At 35.2% G+C, this 13,126-nt stretch overlaps 1 protein-coding gene across 18 annotated transcripts in view; it reads right to left on the reverse strand.

Annotated features, from left to right (window-relative positions):
- The window catches only part of MYT1L (myelin transcription factor 1 like), a 265,036-nt gene that overhangs the window by 27,207 nt on the left and 224,703 nt on the right, over positions 1-13,126 (reverse strand). For 14 of the 18 annotated variants that reach the window (XM_087916643.1, XM_087916631.1, XM_087916640.1 and 11 more), the window contains 6 exons: positions 11,316-11,527; positions 8,902-9,149; positions 4,678-4,914; positions 2,718-2,839; positions 2,289-2,351; positions 1,756-1,824 (listed from right to left, as the gene is read on the reverse strand). In XM_087916643.1, coding sequence (XP_087772769.1) covers positions 1,756-1,824; positions 2,289-2,351; positions 2,718-2,839; positions 4,678-4,914; positions 8,902-9,149; positions 11,316-11,527 — 951 coding nt within the window. The remainder of the gene's footprint in view (positions 1-1,755; positions 1,825-2,288; positions 2,352-2,717; positions 2,840-4,677; positions 4,915-8,901; positions 9,150-11,315; positions 11,528-13,126) is intronic. The other 4 variants (XM_026726515.2, XM_087916717.1, XM_087916658.1 and 1 more) reach the window with 1 other exon arrangement.

Raw genomic sequence — 13,126 nt, forward strand, 5'->3', positions numbered from 1 at the left:
GAATTTACAATAGAAATAAAAACAAAATGCTATTTTTTTCTAGTATTAAACTAATAGTGCTTCTGAACTGCTTTGTTTAAAATCAAGCAAACTTTATTTTATTTTTGTTTAGTAATAAAGAGCAATGTTTGCTACTGAAGAGTTCATTTAGAAAAAATCGAATTGCTTAAAATGCTGTATTCAATTCCATAAGTAAGCATTGCAACTGAACTTCCCCTCTATGGATCCCCATATGCTCCAAAGAATTTCTCAAACTTCAGAGAAGACCTAGATTAAACAGTTGAGTTCAGGAACTAAAGGGGATTAGTTTTATTTTTTTCATTTGTATTTATTAGAGTGCTTGGTAGCTCAGTCTGGCAAAATAAATTATAAAAGCACCACCCTATGCTGCCTTGATTTCAGAATATCTAGCCCAATTTTTTTGAACAAAAGCAGCCCTTGTTTTCCTGCACATTTTTATTTGCAAACCGGTTTATTTTATACCTGCATTCTGGAGTCTGGGTTAAACAAAAAATGCCAAACTCATTAGTGGATTGCCTGAACTGAGATTACATTTTGGGAATCTAACTATTCCTTTTGTAGAATTTTTTTTCTTTTTTCTTTACCAGTGCCTGGTAGCTAACAATGGTAATTTTATACTTATTCCACAATCTCTTTAATTCTTTCTAATACTGTATTGCCTTAATACTATTTAATTCTGTTTTCTTTTAGTGTGTGCAACAATATCATTTTTTATGTCCACATCTTTCCCAAGTCATAGAGCCATATTTGATGTCTGCTTAAGGCAGCATAATTCAATGCATAATGCTCATTATGAGCATACATAAATTCTTATTTATGTATCAGAAACAGCAATGTTTCTATCATTTCAGTCCTTCCTGTAAACTATAGAGGATTCTGAAGTTTATTTTTGGATCATAAAGGGATATTTCCTTTCCATCTTATGTAAGTCAACAAAACTCCTCAGATTATTTCATTGCTCAGTTTTTATGCCATTACTTTTTTATTTTATTCTAAAATGTGAACTTTATTCAAAGATCCAGATTTTTTAAAACTTATTTTTAGACATTTACAATGGAAACTTCTAATCAAGCTAGAATTATAGTATGATATTATAATTTCAAATGTCATTCTGTAACTATAACAAGTGGTGTGGTGGCCGAGAGGTGGAGCTCTCCCCTCACAATCGGAAGGCTGTGGGTTTGATCCTAGGTAGAGGCAGATATTTCTTTCTCTGGGCATGTTGAGAATATATCTGCTGAATATAACTCCTCATTTGTGACAGGAAGGCCAGTAAACAATCAGGTCCATACAGTTGCCCAGACTCCACTTCGCAAGGGATTATGGGGTCGTTAAAAGGAGATGATGATTCTGTAACTATAACAATTAACAGCTGGAGGAAAAATCATACTATGATTCAAAATTTGTCACAGTTGAAGATTTCTTTGGTTACTTTTCTTCATTTCACTTGAAAATCCTCTAATGGACCAGCTATTGTTTATCTATGTTGATGATTCATTACAAGCTTAATAAATTCTCAATTGGTTTGGTTCAACAAAGTGGTACTCACAAACCCTGAATCCTAATTAGTATTTTTATCACCTCATTTGAAAGATTGCAAAATATCCATGACTCTCTATCTATCTTATATTTGTTGTGATTTGCCGCTTAATGGTGTCCTTTTATAAACTAGAATCTTCTGTTTGTAAATACTAAGTTTTTTTTTTTAAAGGAATGGCTTTCATCATATCTTACTTGAGTTCCTGTGAGCTTGTGGCCAGCATACTTCGAATACTTTTATCAGCCAGTGGGCAGCCAGACAGACTGTAAAACAGGTCAGGACAGTCAAGTAAGTTGATATTCTTTTAAGCCAAGATTTTCCAAACAAACACAACGCTTAAAAATTAAATTAAAAAATTATAATGCAGAAAAGCGATGGGGCGGGCAAGTGTGGCAATATTACATTTTGTAATATAAGTTAACCCTCTGAATATGTTTAACTATAAAATGTGTAGAATTTTTGTCAAAAGGACAAGATAATAACTATAAAAATATTAGTGATCCATGGGTTAACTATTTTAAAAAGTTAAGAATTTCAAAACTGTAGTTGTTTTAAAAGAAACAAGACGTTTATACAACACACAAATTAGCATGCTCTTAAGATCAACATTTATTACTCAAAGGGTTAACACATAGTTCAACATTTTTACTTTGACAGCATTGTTGAGGTAAGCTGAAAACAATAAATTGAAAAGACAGAATCCACCATGAAAAAAATGAAGTCACACCTTCTATGTGAGGCGTAATTACCAGTCACATGACCACTCCCATCACACCCTGGTGTTGGACATCTGCCACCAAACAAAAACAAAAAAAACAGCCAAAATAGTAAGTATGTTTAAAAAAACTTTGAAAAGTTTCATTGTTTCCAGTTTAGCTGCAATGTCTGCAAGGGGGATTTAAGCATCCTATCAGAAAAGCTGCAAAATGAACAAAATTTAATGAAATGGCAGTTCAGTACAATATAGCATCATTAGGGACAAGCAGCTTCATCACTTAAACTTAACTGACAGTCTGAAACATTTATATGCTGCAAATGCTGCATGCTCATACTGCAAGGCATATATGTACCGGTACTTGTTTATTCAGATAAGACAACAAGAGAAAGATATGGTTAAAAAGGAGTAAAAAATAATTTCACCTCACATTATGCTTACGTTATTAAATCCTTTTTATTCTCTTTGCATTGAGGATATTTGGGTTTAGGACTTGGGATGGTGACTTCTCCGGGATATCTTCTTTCTTCTAATGCCTCTTGGAAAGGATCTAAATCTTCTGGCTGTAATGAAGGGTAAGAAACAAACCATACTTAATTGGAATGCTATTGTTCTTACCACTAAAATTTCCAGTGAAGTCAAGGACCTTCCTATTTATTCCTCTGGAGAGAAAACGTCCACAAATAACAACTTTCAAATGTTTACAGTGCTGGTAGCATCCTATAATGTATTGAAAAGCAGTGGTCTGCATGAACCAACGTTCTGTATAACTCTCATGGTTATTTTATTCAGTACATATTTAATTAAGGTAAGCACTGCTCCAAATTCATGCCTCTTGTTAAGAGCATTACATCATCACCAGAACTCTCATAATATTGTGCACAATATAGGACAATGTTATTATACTGGAAGATTCTATGTTGAGAGAGAACAACTGGCACAATGTCACCCAGCTTGCTTTCATGGTTAAGGTGGGACTAGAACTCACGGTTTCCCTTTTTCTAGGCTGGTGCCTTAATCACTAGACCATTTAATCACTAGACCAAACCCAAGTCTACCCGCAGGGGAGGAAAGTTAAAGTATCCCAGCCATCAAATTTGGGAGTTCTCTGCCATCCTCCTGAAAATTAACTACGCAAGCTTAGCTAGTTGGTACACCAACAGAAACTCTAGCTTATTTCTACAGCCCAACCAACCATATAGGCCTTCACAACCCACTGTCAGAAGAATCGAGTCTCTGTCTCTTAGAATCAGTGCCAAATCCTTTCCCTGTCATTGGCATCAAGGTTGCTGAAGGACTTGAAACCCAGCTCGGCAGATTTCTGAGAGGATGATCTTAACAGGTTTACTCAGGTAAGTTTTAGGACAGGTCACAACCTACAATCGCAACTGAGACCAAAATGTATGTGGCTTGCTTAGTAAGACAGTTGTTATGTGAGTTCTTACGACATTTCTTGCCACAGTTGTTAAGTGAATCACTGTAGTTATTAACATGGTTGCTAAGTGAATCTGACTTCCCCATTAACTTTGCTTGTCAGAAGGTCACAAAAGGTGATCACAAGACCCCAGAACACAGCAATCGTCATAAATATGAGGTAGTTGCCAAATGATTGAATTTTGAACGTGTGGCACAGGTATGCTGCAACGGTTGCAAGTATGAAAAATGGACCTAACTCACTTTTTTCAGTGCCACTATAACTTTGAATGGTCACTAAATAAATTGTTGTTGTAATGTTTTAGTCTGCTGCCTTGCCTCATCCAATACCAAATACTGATGAAGGTGGTCTTATGGAAAACAGAACTGGCATTAAACATCAGCATCTTGAGACCAAAACATGAGCAAATTAGTTACCTGATCCCTACTATAGTAATAGGAGGAAATAACCATATTTCAATTCTTTTCTTACTGATAGTGTAAAGATAAACCATAGCACTTAACAAGACACTTTTTCCGTCTTTACTATTAATTTTTAGTTTTGTAGTTATAGCAGCAGCAAGAACAAAGAGTTAATGTAATTCTATTTGTTCTTTCCTTTGTTCATATAACAGATTTTATCAATATAAGAGTAGAGAAACTATATACATGAGGCATGGCTTCTATTTCACTAAATAATTCTTCCATAAACACGAATCAAATGTCCTGGTATTCAATAGGCTACCACTGAATTGTGACATTACTAGATAAATGAAAGTGCCAACTCTGAAAAAGATTTAAGCAAATTATATCCTGACCAATGTCATTCCTACTATAAATACATAATGAAATGCTTTAATCATTTTTTTAAAAAAATATATAAAGTATCTTTGCCGAAGCTATTATTACTAATGCATTTCACCTGGTTAGTCCTTAGAAATATAATAGCTTGAAAGCAATGCCAGGGAATTTGATAAAATAGACCTACATTAATTTCCTTGGAATCATCTTCATCTATCGTGTCAGGCTTCATTTTTGTGTAGTCCACAGGTAAATCCCAGCAGTCGCTCTCATTCAGCTGGTAACACCTGTTATTCATTACAGCCTGTTGTTGTGGTGACATTGGTTCCAGTGGCGTCAAAATGGTGCAGCAGCCCTCTCGCTGTCGTTGCTTGTTTAAACTCAAGTCTAATGTCCCATTTTCATCCACCTCCATATCAGGATTCTGGGTAAACACACACACACACAACATATACACCAAAGAGAATTCAGCTCATCACTATCAAGAGTCCTTCAGTAAAATGAAGTACTGTATCCATAAACAGTTTCATTCCTTAGCAACGTTAAAACACTCAAAAAGGTATCTTTGAAAAATATTTCCCTGTGACTAATTTCACCATTTTGATTTGCTCAGTTCTTTGTACTAACACCTATATCATTCTGGATTGACTTGGAACACCTTCTTAAATACAAAGGTTGAGAAAGAGTCACTGAAATGTATCAATTTTAAAGGTCAGAAAGAACAGCAAACCCCTTGAGTCAAAATTATAGCATGGGGGAAAGAAGAAACTTTTCTAAGTCTTTGATGCAAATGGCACCAAACTGAGCAGTAAAAGACATCGAAATGGAGATGTGCACTGCACAAAATTGTTCAGGGACTCCTTTAGGTGTGATGAAAAAAATCTCTGGTTCTTTCATTCCCCACAGTAACTGAGAAAGGGCAGAGAAAGGGACATTTTCCTTCTGCCTTTCCCTCTTGCTAAATATTTTTAAAGAAAAGTTTAGAGTTTTAAAATGGATGTAAAAAAAGGTTTCCCCCTTTTTTAATATCAATGATGATAGTCTATAAAGATTAACAATTGTAAACAGAAATATATATTATTTACCACAGCAAGAAAAAAATAGGGATGATTAAACTGTTTGCTTTATTCAAAGAAAGGAACATATCTATTTTAATTTCCATTTGGAAACCGCTTTTAAATTTTGTGCTTGTGGTAGAAAAATTGTATTTCTGATGTTGGTTTTCCTGATTAGATAGGTTTGTTGCTGTAGAAATGGCTAGTATATATTATTGTGTAAAAGTAAAAAGTTGAGGTTGTAATGTTATCTTCCACTGTGCTAAAAAATAAAAGACAGAAGTCAATGCCTTTTTCCCCTTTCTCCTTTTTCCCCTTTTTACCCTTAATTTGCCTTCTTTTCATTTTTTTTGTATTTTATATTCTAATAAACTAATACAAAAATTTAAACAGGCAAGAAAGATGAAAAGTAAATGTGACTGAAGTTCACTTTTCATCTTCTTCCGCCATCAGAGCCTTTTCCTCTCACTTTGCGTCTTTTCTAGTGGAGCAAAAATAATATTTCTGTCAAAGGTTCCTTTCCAGGGGATAACTCCCAGAATGTCAAGTATGAAAGTCAAAGGACATACAGCAACCCCAAAAAGAAAGACCCTATACCAGAAATCCTTTTTCAAACCTAAAAGGGGAAATTTTCCATCTATTTCCCTCACTACACCTTTCAAAGGACGCTCCCACAAAATATATATATATATATATCTTCCCAGTCTTACTACCTAAATGAGAGCTATTGGGTGAAGTGCTGGCCTAGAAACCAGGAGAAAGTGAGTTCTAGTTCTGCCTTTGGGCCAGTCACTCTCCCTCAGCCCAACCCACCTCACAGGGTTGTTGCTATGTGGGAAATAGAAAGAGAAAAGAAGATTAGGTATGTTCGCCGTCTTTGAGTTATTTGTAAAAATAATAAAGGTGGGATAAAAATCTAACAAATAATTAAAATAAAAATAAATGAACCATACATCATTTATTCTACTAAAACATTTTACCTAATCCATTCAATTGGATTATTCCTTCATGAGAACTGAAGGTGGCATTAACTACCTCTGAAATATCATTTTTATTTTAAAAAGGGACCCCTCTAATCTGAATTCATTTTTGTTCCTAAATAGGATTAATGCTACTAGCATCAGAAAAAAAAACCAAAACTCACCCCTATTTTTTAAAGGCAAATAAAACGAACTGAGGGAAAAACTGAACAGTAAAAGATCATCTATTTGACTCTTATAGATTCTTATATTTCCTTCCACAGTTACATAATGTACATACTTTCACTTTAGGAAACAGGAAAGATAAATTTAAAAATTAAAACACCTTTCCTTTTTAGGCCTCTCATTACAGGACAGAACCGTAGTTTGCCTTCCAACAGCTTGTTTGCACAGCCCTCTAGTGGCTGCATGAGGGAAGCACAGTTTCACTAGGCTTTTATACCAGCAGTAAATAATTACAAGACCTTAAAAATGACTTTTTTTCACAGTGAAGTACAATTTAAATGTGTTTTTTTTTCAATCCCAATAAATGCTTCTTCTTTTTTTACATAATCTTGATTTTAAAATTTCCCTTCCCCCCCCCCCTTTTTTTTGAAATTAATTCCTTTCATCTTCTTCCAAGTGATGTAGAGTAAGCCAAAATAGCACCTTTGGAGCAAGGGAAAGCCTGTGGCTGCAAAGCTTCCAGGGTAGAATCAATACTTTGGTGATAATATCAGTATAAAGTTGAAATTTATCCAATCAGAATTGTATCAGTTCTTGTTTTCATATGTGAACAAAATTGTTCTTTCAGAGGATCAAGTTGGAGCAATTTTTATGGTTTGATCTAAGCATACAAATAAGATTTGTGAGCCCATCAGCCTTAGCTGATTTTATCTGCTGTATGAAAAGGCACCCCTTTTCCCAGTCCAACTAGTAACAGGGAAGGGCTGGTGAGGCCTCTTTTCATGACCCTAAGCCACAAGATTACCTGCCATCATAAATGAGAGGGGATCCTTTGCAAAGTTAACAAAAATATGGAAAATATGTCTTAATAATTATAATAGTAGTGGTAATAATAATAATAGCAATAATAATAATAATAATAATAATAATAATAATAATAATAATAATAATAATAATAATAATAATATTATTATTTAGCACCAATTCTGTGAACATGGCTTGGTGGGTATGGCAGGGAAGGATACTGTAAAATCTCCAGTCAGAGGTGGTATCTGCCGGTTCTCCGAACTGCTCAAAATTTCTACTATCAGTTCTCCAGAACTGGTCAGAACCTGCTGAATACCACCTCTGATCCTAACTAACATAATTGTTTCTGAGATTCTAGAGGTTTAATATATTTGAATCTTAATGCTATCCATCCAACCGTATGTATGTATGTATGTATGTATGTATGTATGTATGTATGTGTGTGTGTATGTATGTATATGTATATATATATATATATATATATATATATATGTTATATACATATGTGTGTTCCAAATTTCTCAAATTGGAAAATTAACAGCAAATGTTGGGTCCTAATATTTAATAATTGACAATAGGTAAACATAGCTCCAGATTCAAAAGCCAAATCCTCCTTCATTGATTGGTAATTGCATTTTCTATTAAGATTGTCTCAGAATCAAAGAGATTCTTAAAAAAAATATTTATTTATTTTCTAAATTTATTTTCTGGATATATATTCTTGAATCCATCCCACAATATAAATTAATCGGGGAATAATATTCATTTTGAAAGTGTTCTCCTTTCCTCAAAGGGTGAGGTTTAATTATTCCTATTTCCTGAAACCTCTATTTGATTTGTATTAAGAAATGTTTCTATTTAATTTATATTACATACTACCACGTTATACATTTTAGTATGTAAATACCTAAATATTTAATGGATTTAGGGTATGTAATTTATTTCTTTTAAATGGACAAGTAACCAATTCTTTACCAATTGGTATCAATTCTGATTTGGACCAGTTAATAGAATATACTGTTTTACTAAAGATAGCTATCATTTGCATAATACCAGAATAGTAATATGAGGGTTAGAAATAAATAATGTGTGCAAATAAAAATAATTTCTGTTTTGACTTATGTACCACCCTGTATATCTCTATATTGTCTAATAGTGCAAGTCAAGGGTGCCACTCACATATGAAAAAGCAAGAGTGAAAGTAGACATTCTTGCCTAGTTTCTCTGATTGGTAAGAAAATAGGAGAAAACATGCTATTAATCTTTACTTTAGATGCGGGAGACATATGCTATCTTTCAATTTGTTTACAGGAATGCATGCTTGGACTCTGCTACATTTGTATAGAAAAGGGCTGGCAAAAACAGCATTTTGCGGGAGATGTAGTAAGAATGCAAATGTATTACCCTAGAACAGAGATCCTGAGGTTTTGTGGAGAGGTTCTGAGGCATTTCTCTGCAGCGAGTGGAAAGATTCAAGATAGCCGTGGCAGCCATGTGTGCTGCTTCCATGTCGTGGGTATAGTCAAAGCTACTCTTGCTGCAGGTGCTGCTGGCGCTGCTGCCTCCTCCACAGCTCATATTGCTGCTGCTGCTAGGTGCATAGCTGCTGGTTGTGCTGCTGGTTGGGCTCGAATTCTTACAGTAACGTTTAGCTGTTGAAAGGAAAGAGGACAAGAATGACTCCAAATGACTATGGATAGCCATGAAGAAGTAACACAATCTGCTGTAAAGGAGCTGCACTCTTCCATGAAGTTTTTGTAATATCTTTGTGTGTCTTCTTGGCACAGGAAAACCAGATGCAATGTCAAAAAAGCAAAATGATAATGAATCAAGTATTCCATTGTGACATAGGGATGAGATTAAGTGGAAAAAAATGACTCTGAGGACTTGGGTTTACTTTATTTTTTGCAGTTAAGGGGATAAAAATGCTACAAACAGGCAATCAAATTAATGCATTTTATTCAAAAGCAGAATTTCCTCTCCTATTGCCCTGCAGGTCATCCTTCTATTGTGGGTACAGTCTAACCCAGGGGTCTGCAACCTGTGGCTCTGGAGCCACATGCAGCTCTTTCGGCCCTCTGCTACAGCTCCCTGTCAGCTGATCCCACCACTGGCTGGCCCCTCCCCTCCTCGTCACTCCTCGCCTGGCCTGAGAAGGTAAGGGTAATGGCGGGGGATGGAGACTCACTCCATATTCCAGAGCAGGAAGTGACTGGGTAGAAGTGAGTGATGTTGAGTTGGCCACGCCCACCCAGTCACACCGGTTGTTAAATTATTGGCTCCCGGTGTTTCCTTTTCTGTGGGAAACGGGTCCAAATGGCTTTTTGAGTGCTTAAGGTTGCAGACCCCTGGTCTAACCTATCCAGAAGTACAAGAAAGAAATATATTAGTAAATTTTGACATCATTACACAAACATCTGATTGGTTAGGAGGAAGGAAGGGACAAGCACTTGAATGCCGGTTACCTACCAATCCCATTAAAAAAGCACAAAACTAACAATGTGCCGCTTCCTTCTAATTTTCCTCATAACTTTCAAAGCTGCTTTCCTTTTCTTCTGTCCCCTGACTTTTTGCCAGTTATTCTTCATTTGATTCTGATTAATCTCTAAATATGCATTAGAATGACTAAGCCTCTTAATGAAACTTCTCTGTCTTAAAAATAAATGAGTATATTATGGAATTTGAATATATATATAAAACAAGAAGCAATAAATACTCTAGGAAGCTGTTAGCAGCACATATAAATTTATATTTGAGTCAACCTAAACTAAAGTTCACTCTCTTGATCACTTCTTTAGTCATCCACAGCAAAGAAAGTCTGCGTCAAAATAACAACATTCAGTGGTGATGTCATGAACTCACGTGACCATGATTTACAATATTTTTGCCAGAAACCAGTTTCTGGCAAAAAATACCCCATAGTGAACAATGCGTTCATTTAATGATCACAGTGTTCATTTATTGACTGCTGGAAAAGAGGTCATAAAGTCAAGAATAATCACATGGTGACTCATTTTATGACATCATGATTTACGACCAAAATTACTAGTTCAATTATACTTGTAGGTGAATGACTACCAGTGTGGTTGCTAAGAACTGACACAGACTCACACATAATCAAATGGGCACAGCACCAGCATTTTGGATTTGGGAATTTTCTGCAAAAGACTAGTATGATTATCTATCTGAAAAAGAATAATCCAGCTATAAAGGATACCCAGGTGGAAAAGAATAGGATGGAGGGGAAGGCATACACAGCAGAACTTGTACTGCCATTTTATTTTCAATTTTATGTTAACTACGAGCAAATAAATTAAACAGATCATGGAAAGCTATCACGGTGATAAACCCTCAAATATAGGGGTTCAAAGGTAGCTCATGGTTATTTCTGTAGTTTATAATATCTTCTTCACTAGAAAAAAAATAAGGAAAAGAGTCAATTTGAAGTGCATTGAAATCTGTACAAATTCATGTTCTTCACATTCTATGGAGTTATTTATTTTGCACAATGGCATATACTATAAATACAGATATTTGGATAAATGTTCAAAGAAAGAAGAAAAGTAGCAGATAAATTTAGAGTCAGGTGATGTAATGTATTTTAGAACTGCTATCCTAACTTTAATAAAATAAGTTTAGTAATATATGAGCACACTGTCACTCAATCATGGGAAGGAAAATAAAGGAGGCATGTATCTCCCTGTCTATTTCCAAACTTGTAGGAAACTGCAAAATTAAGCCAGCTAGCTAGGAGTGTTTCATTAACAGTGTCACAACTATATTTATTTTTTAATGCATTAAGAATATGTATCTCATACCATCATATCCTTTGGGAGATATATCTCTGGATTGTACTTTGGGTGCTATGGCTCTCTTTCCATATGCATGGTTGTCATAACTGTTATATTCAAATGTGGTCTTAGAGTACTTCTCTAGTTCCTTGGCCAAGTTGGAGCGGGGCGTTGTGGTAGGAACATTGTTTCTGTAGCCATACTGAGGAATTTCCAACTGCTTAACAAAACACATGGGCCTAGAAAGTGAGAAAGAAAAAAAGGGGGGGGGAAATCCATGTCTTATTAAAAGCACAAACCACTATTCATAAATACGATAAAACTTTTTTATTTATTATATTCAGATGGTAGCAGTATTTTATACTTTTGGACATCACTCTGTTGAACAAAAACTGGGAGCAAACGAATTGCAATCACAACATGTGATAAACAATATAGAAATAGGAAAAAGTCCTCTTTAAACAGCCCAAGTTTAAAAACAGTATTTTTAAATTTAGGCAATACAGACTCCCCAATGCTCAGTGGTTAAACTGTACTAATCCTACCTTCTACTGCTGATCTTGAAACTCATCCAGTTCAGTTCAGAACCCAAGTTGCTGGGAGACTTATGCATCTCATATCTACTTTTTCTTACTTTTCCAGCAACCATTTAGATTAAAACAGTTCTATACTGGAACATGACTATGAGGTTTTTTGAAGGACATGATTTGATAATTTCAGCTATTTTTGTCCCTTTTTTTTGCAGATATCAATGATATTACTACAAATATTTTTGATCCTTTGGCGAGCTCCATAATTCTGGTTTCTTTTTTACATGCTATGATAAAAGATGAATGTCAAGTATTTTACCTCCTTGCCTTATAAGTATACTAGCTCAATACCCGTGCTTTGCTATGAAGCCATATGGCCGGGCTTAGTTTTGGAGGAGGACAATAAGGGGGAAAATTCTGCCTCTGCCTACCAGCATTCATTGGTATTCATCTGGCTAGAGTCCTGTCAGTGTGTGAGAGAATTGAGGGCTGTTTGGAAACTGAAAGAGTATTTGCTGTGTGAGCAAGAAGGAGACAGCAAGAAGCCTAGGAGCGGCTTAGCTCAACTGTTCTGTACTAAAGCTGCTTGGTGCTGTGAAACTGAAACTCCTCTCCTCTGCTTGTGATTTTAATTTGGAACATATTTCTTTTCAGGTGGGGAGGGGGAGTAGAACTCCTTAGCATCAGAGCATGTTAATAATAATATACAAAATACTAATGCTCTGATGGTCATTTCAAAAAATCCTTTCTTAGTGAGCACCTAGAAGCCAAGAGGAACATATGGGCCAATTTCAAGTTTGTAGGCTTTACGGTTCTGAAGATTTTGTGATGATGCATGAGTGGAATTTCACTTTTATATACATAGAAGATAAGACTGTGGGTTGTAAATGTACAACATCTGAACAATCTCTGAAGGTAACCCAACATTAGTATATACATTCAGATTGATAAATTCAGATTGTGACCTCAAGGAAAAAATAATTGCTCTCAGTTTATAATTAAATATTTATGTATAAATTAAGTACAATAATTATTTCTACCTTTTGATTTCATATTTGAGACATGAAAATGAATCAAAATTGTTTGGGCCAATACATTTATAAGCATGAGATCTGAGATTGGCAAGGCCAGAAATAATAAGCTTACGACCAGACACAACCAGCAAGTGTCATCAACATCCAAGCTTAAAAAATAAGCAGCAAAAAATTGGCTACTATATAAGGATGGCAGAAAAAGATATATACTGAAACCTTGGTGCTGGCATATAAATACAGGCTAGATTCCTGGATTCTACAGTAGCTGACATTT

Source organism: Pseudonaja textilis, chromosome 1 (genome assembly GCF_049901715.1).
Source record: "Pseudonaja textilis isolate UNSWEBS1 chromosome 1, rPseTex1.2, whole genome shotgun sequence".
NCBI lineage: Eukaryota > Metazoa > Chordata > Lepidosauria > Squamata > Elapidae > Pseudonaja > Pseudonaja textilis.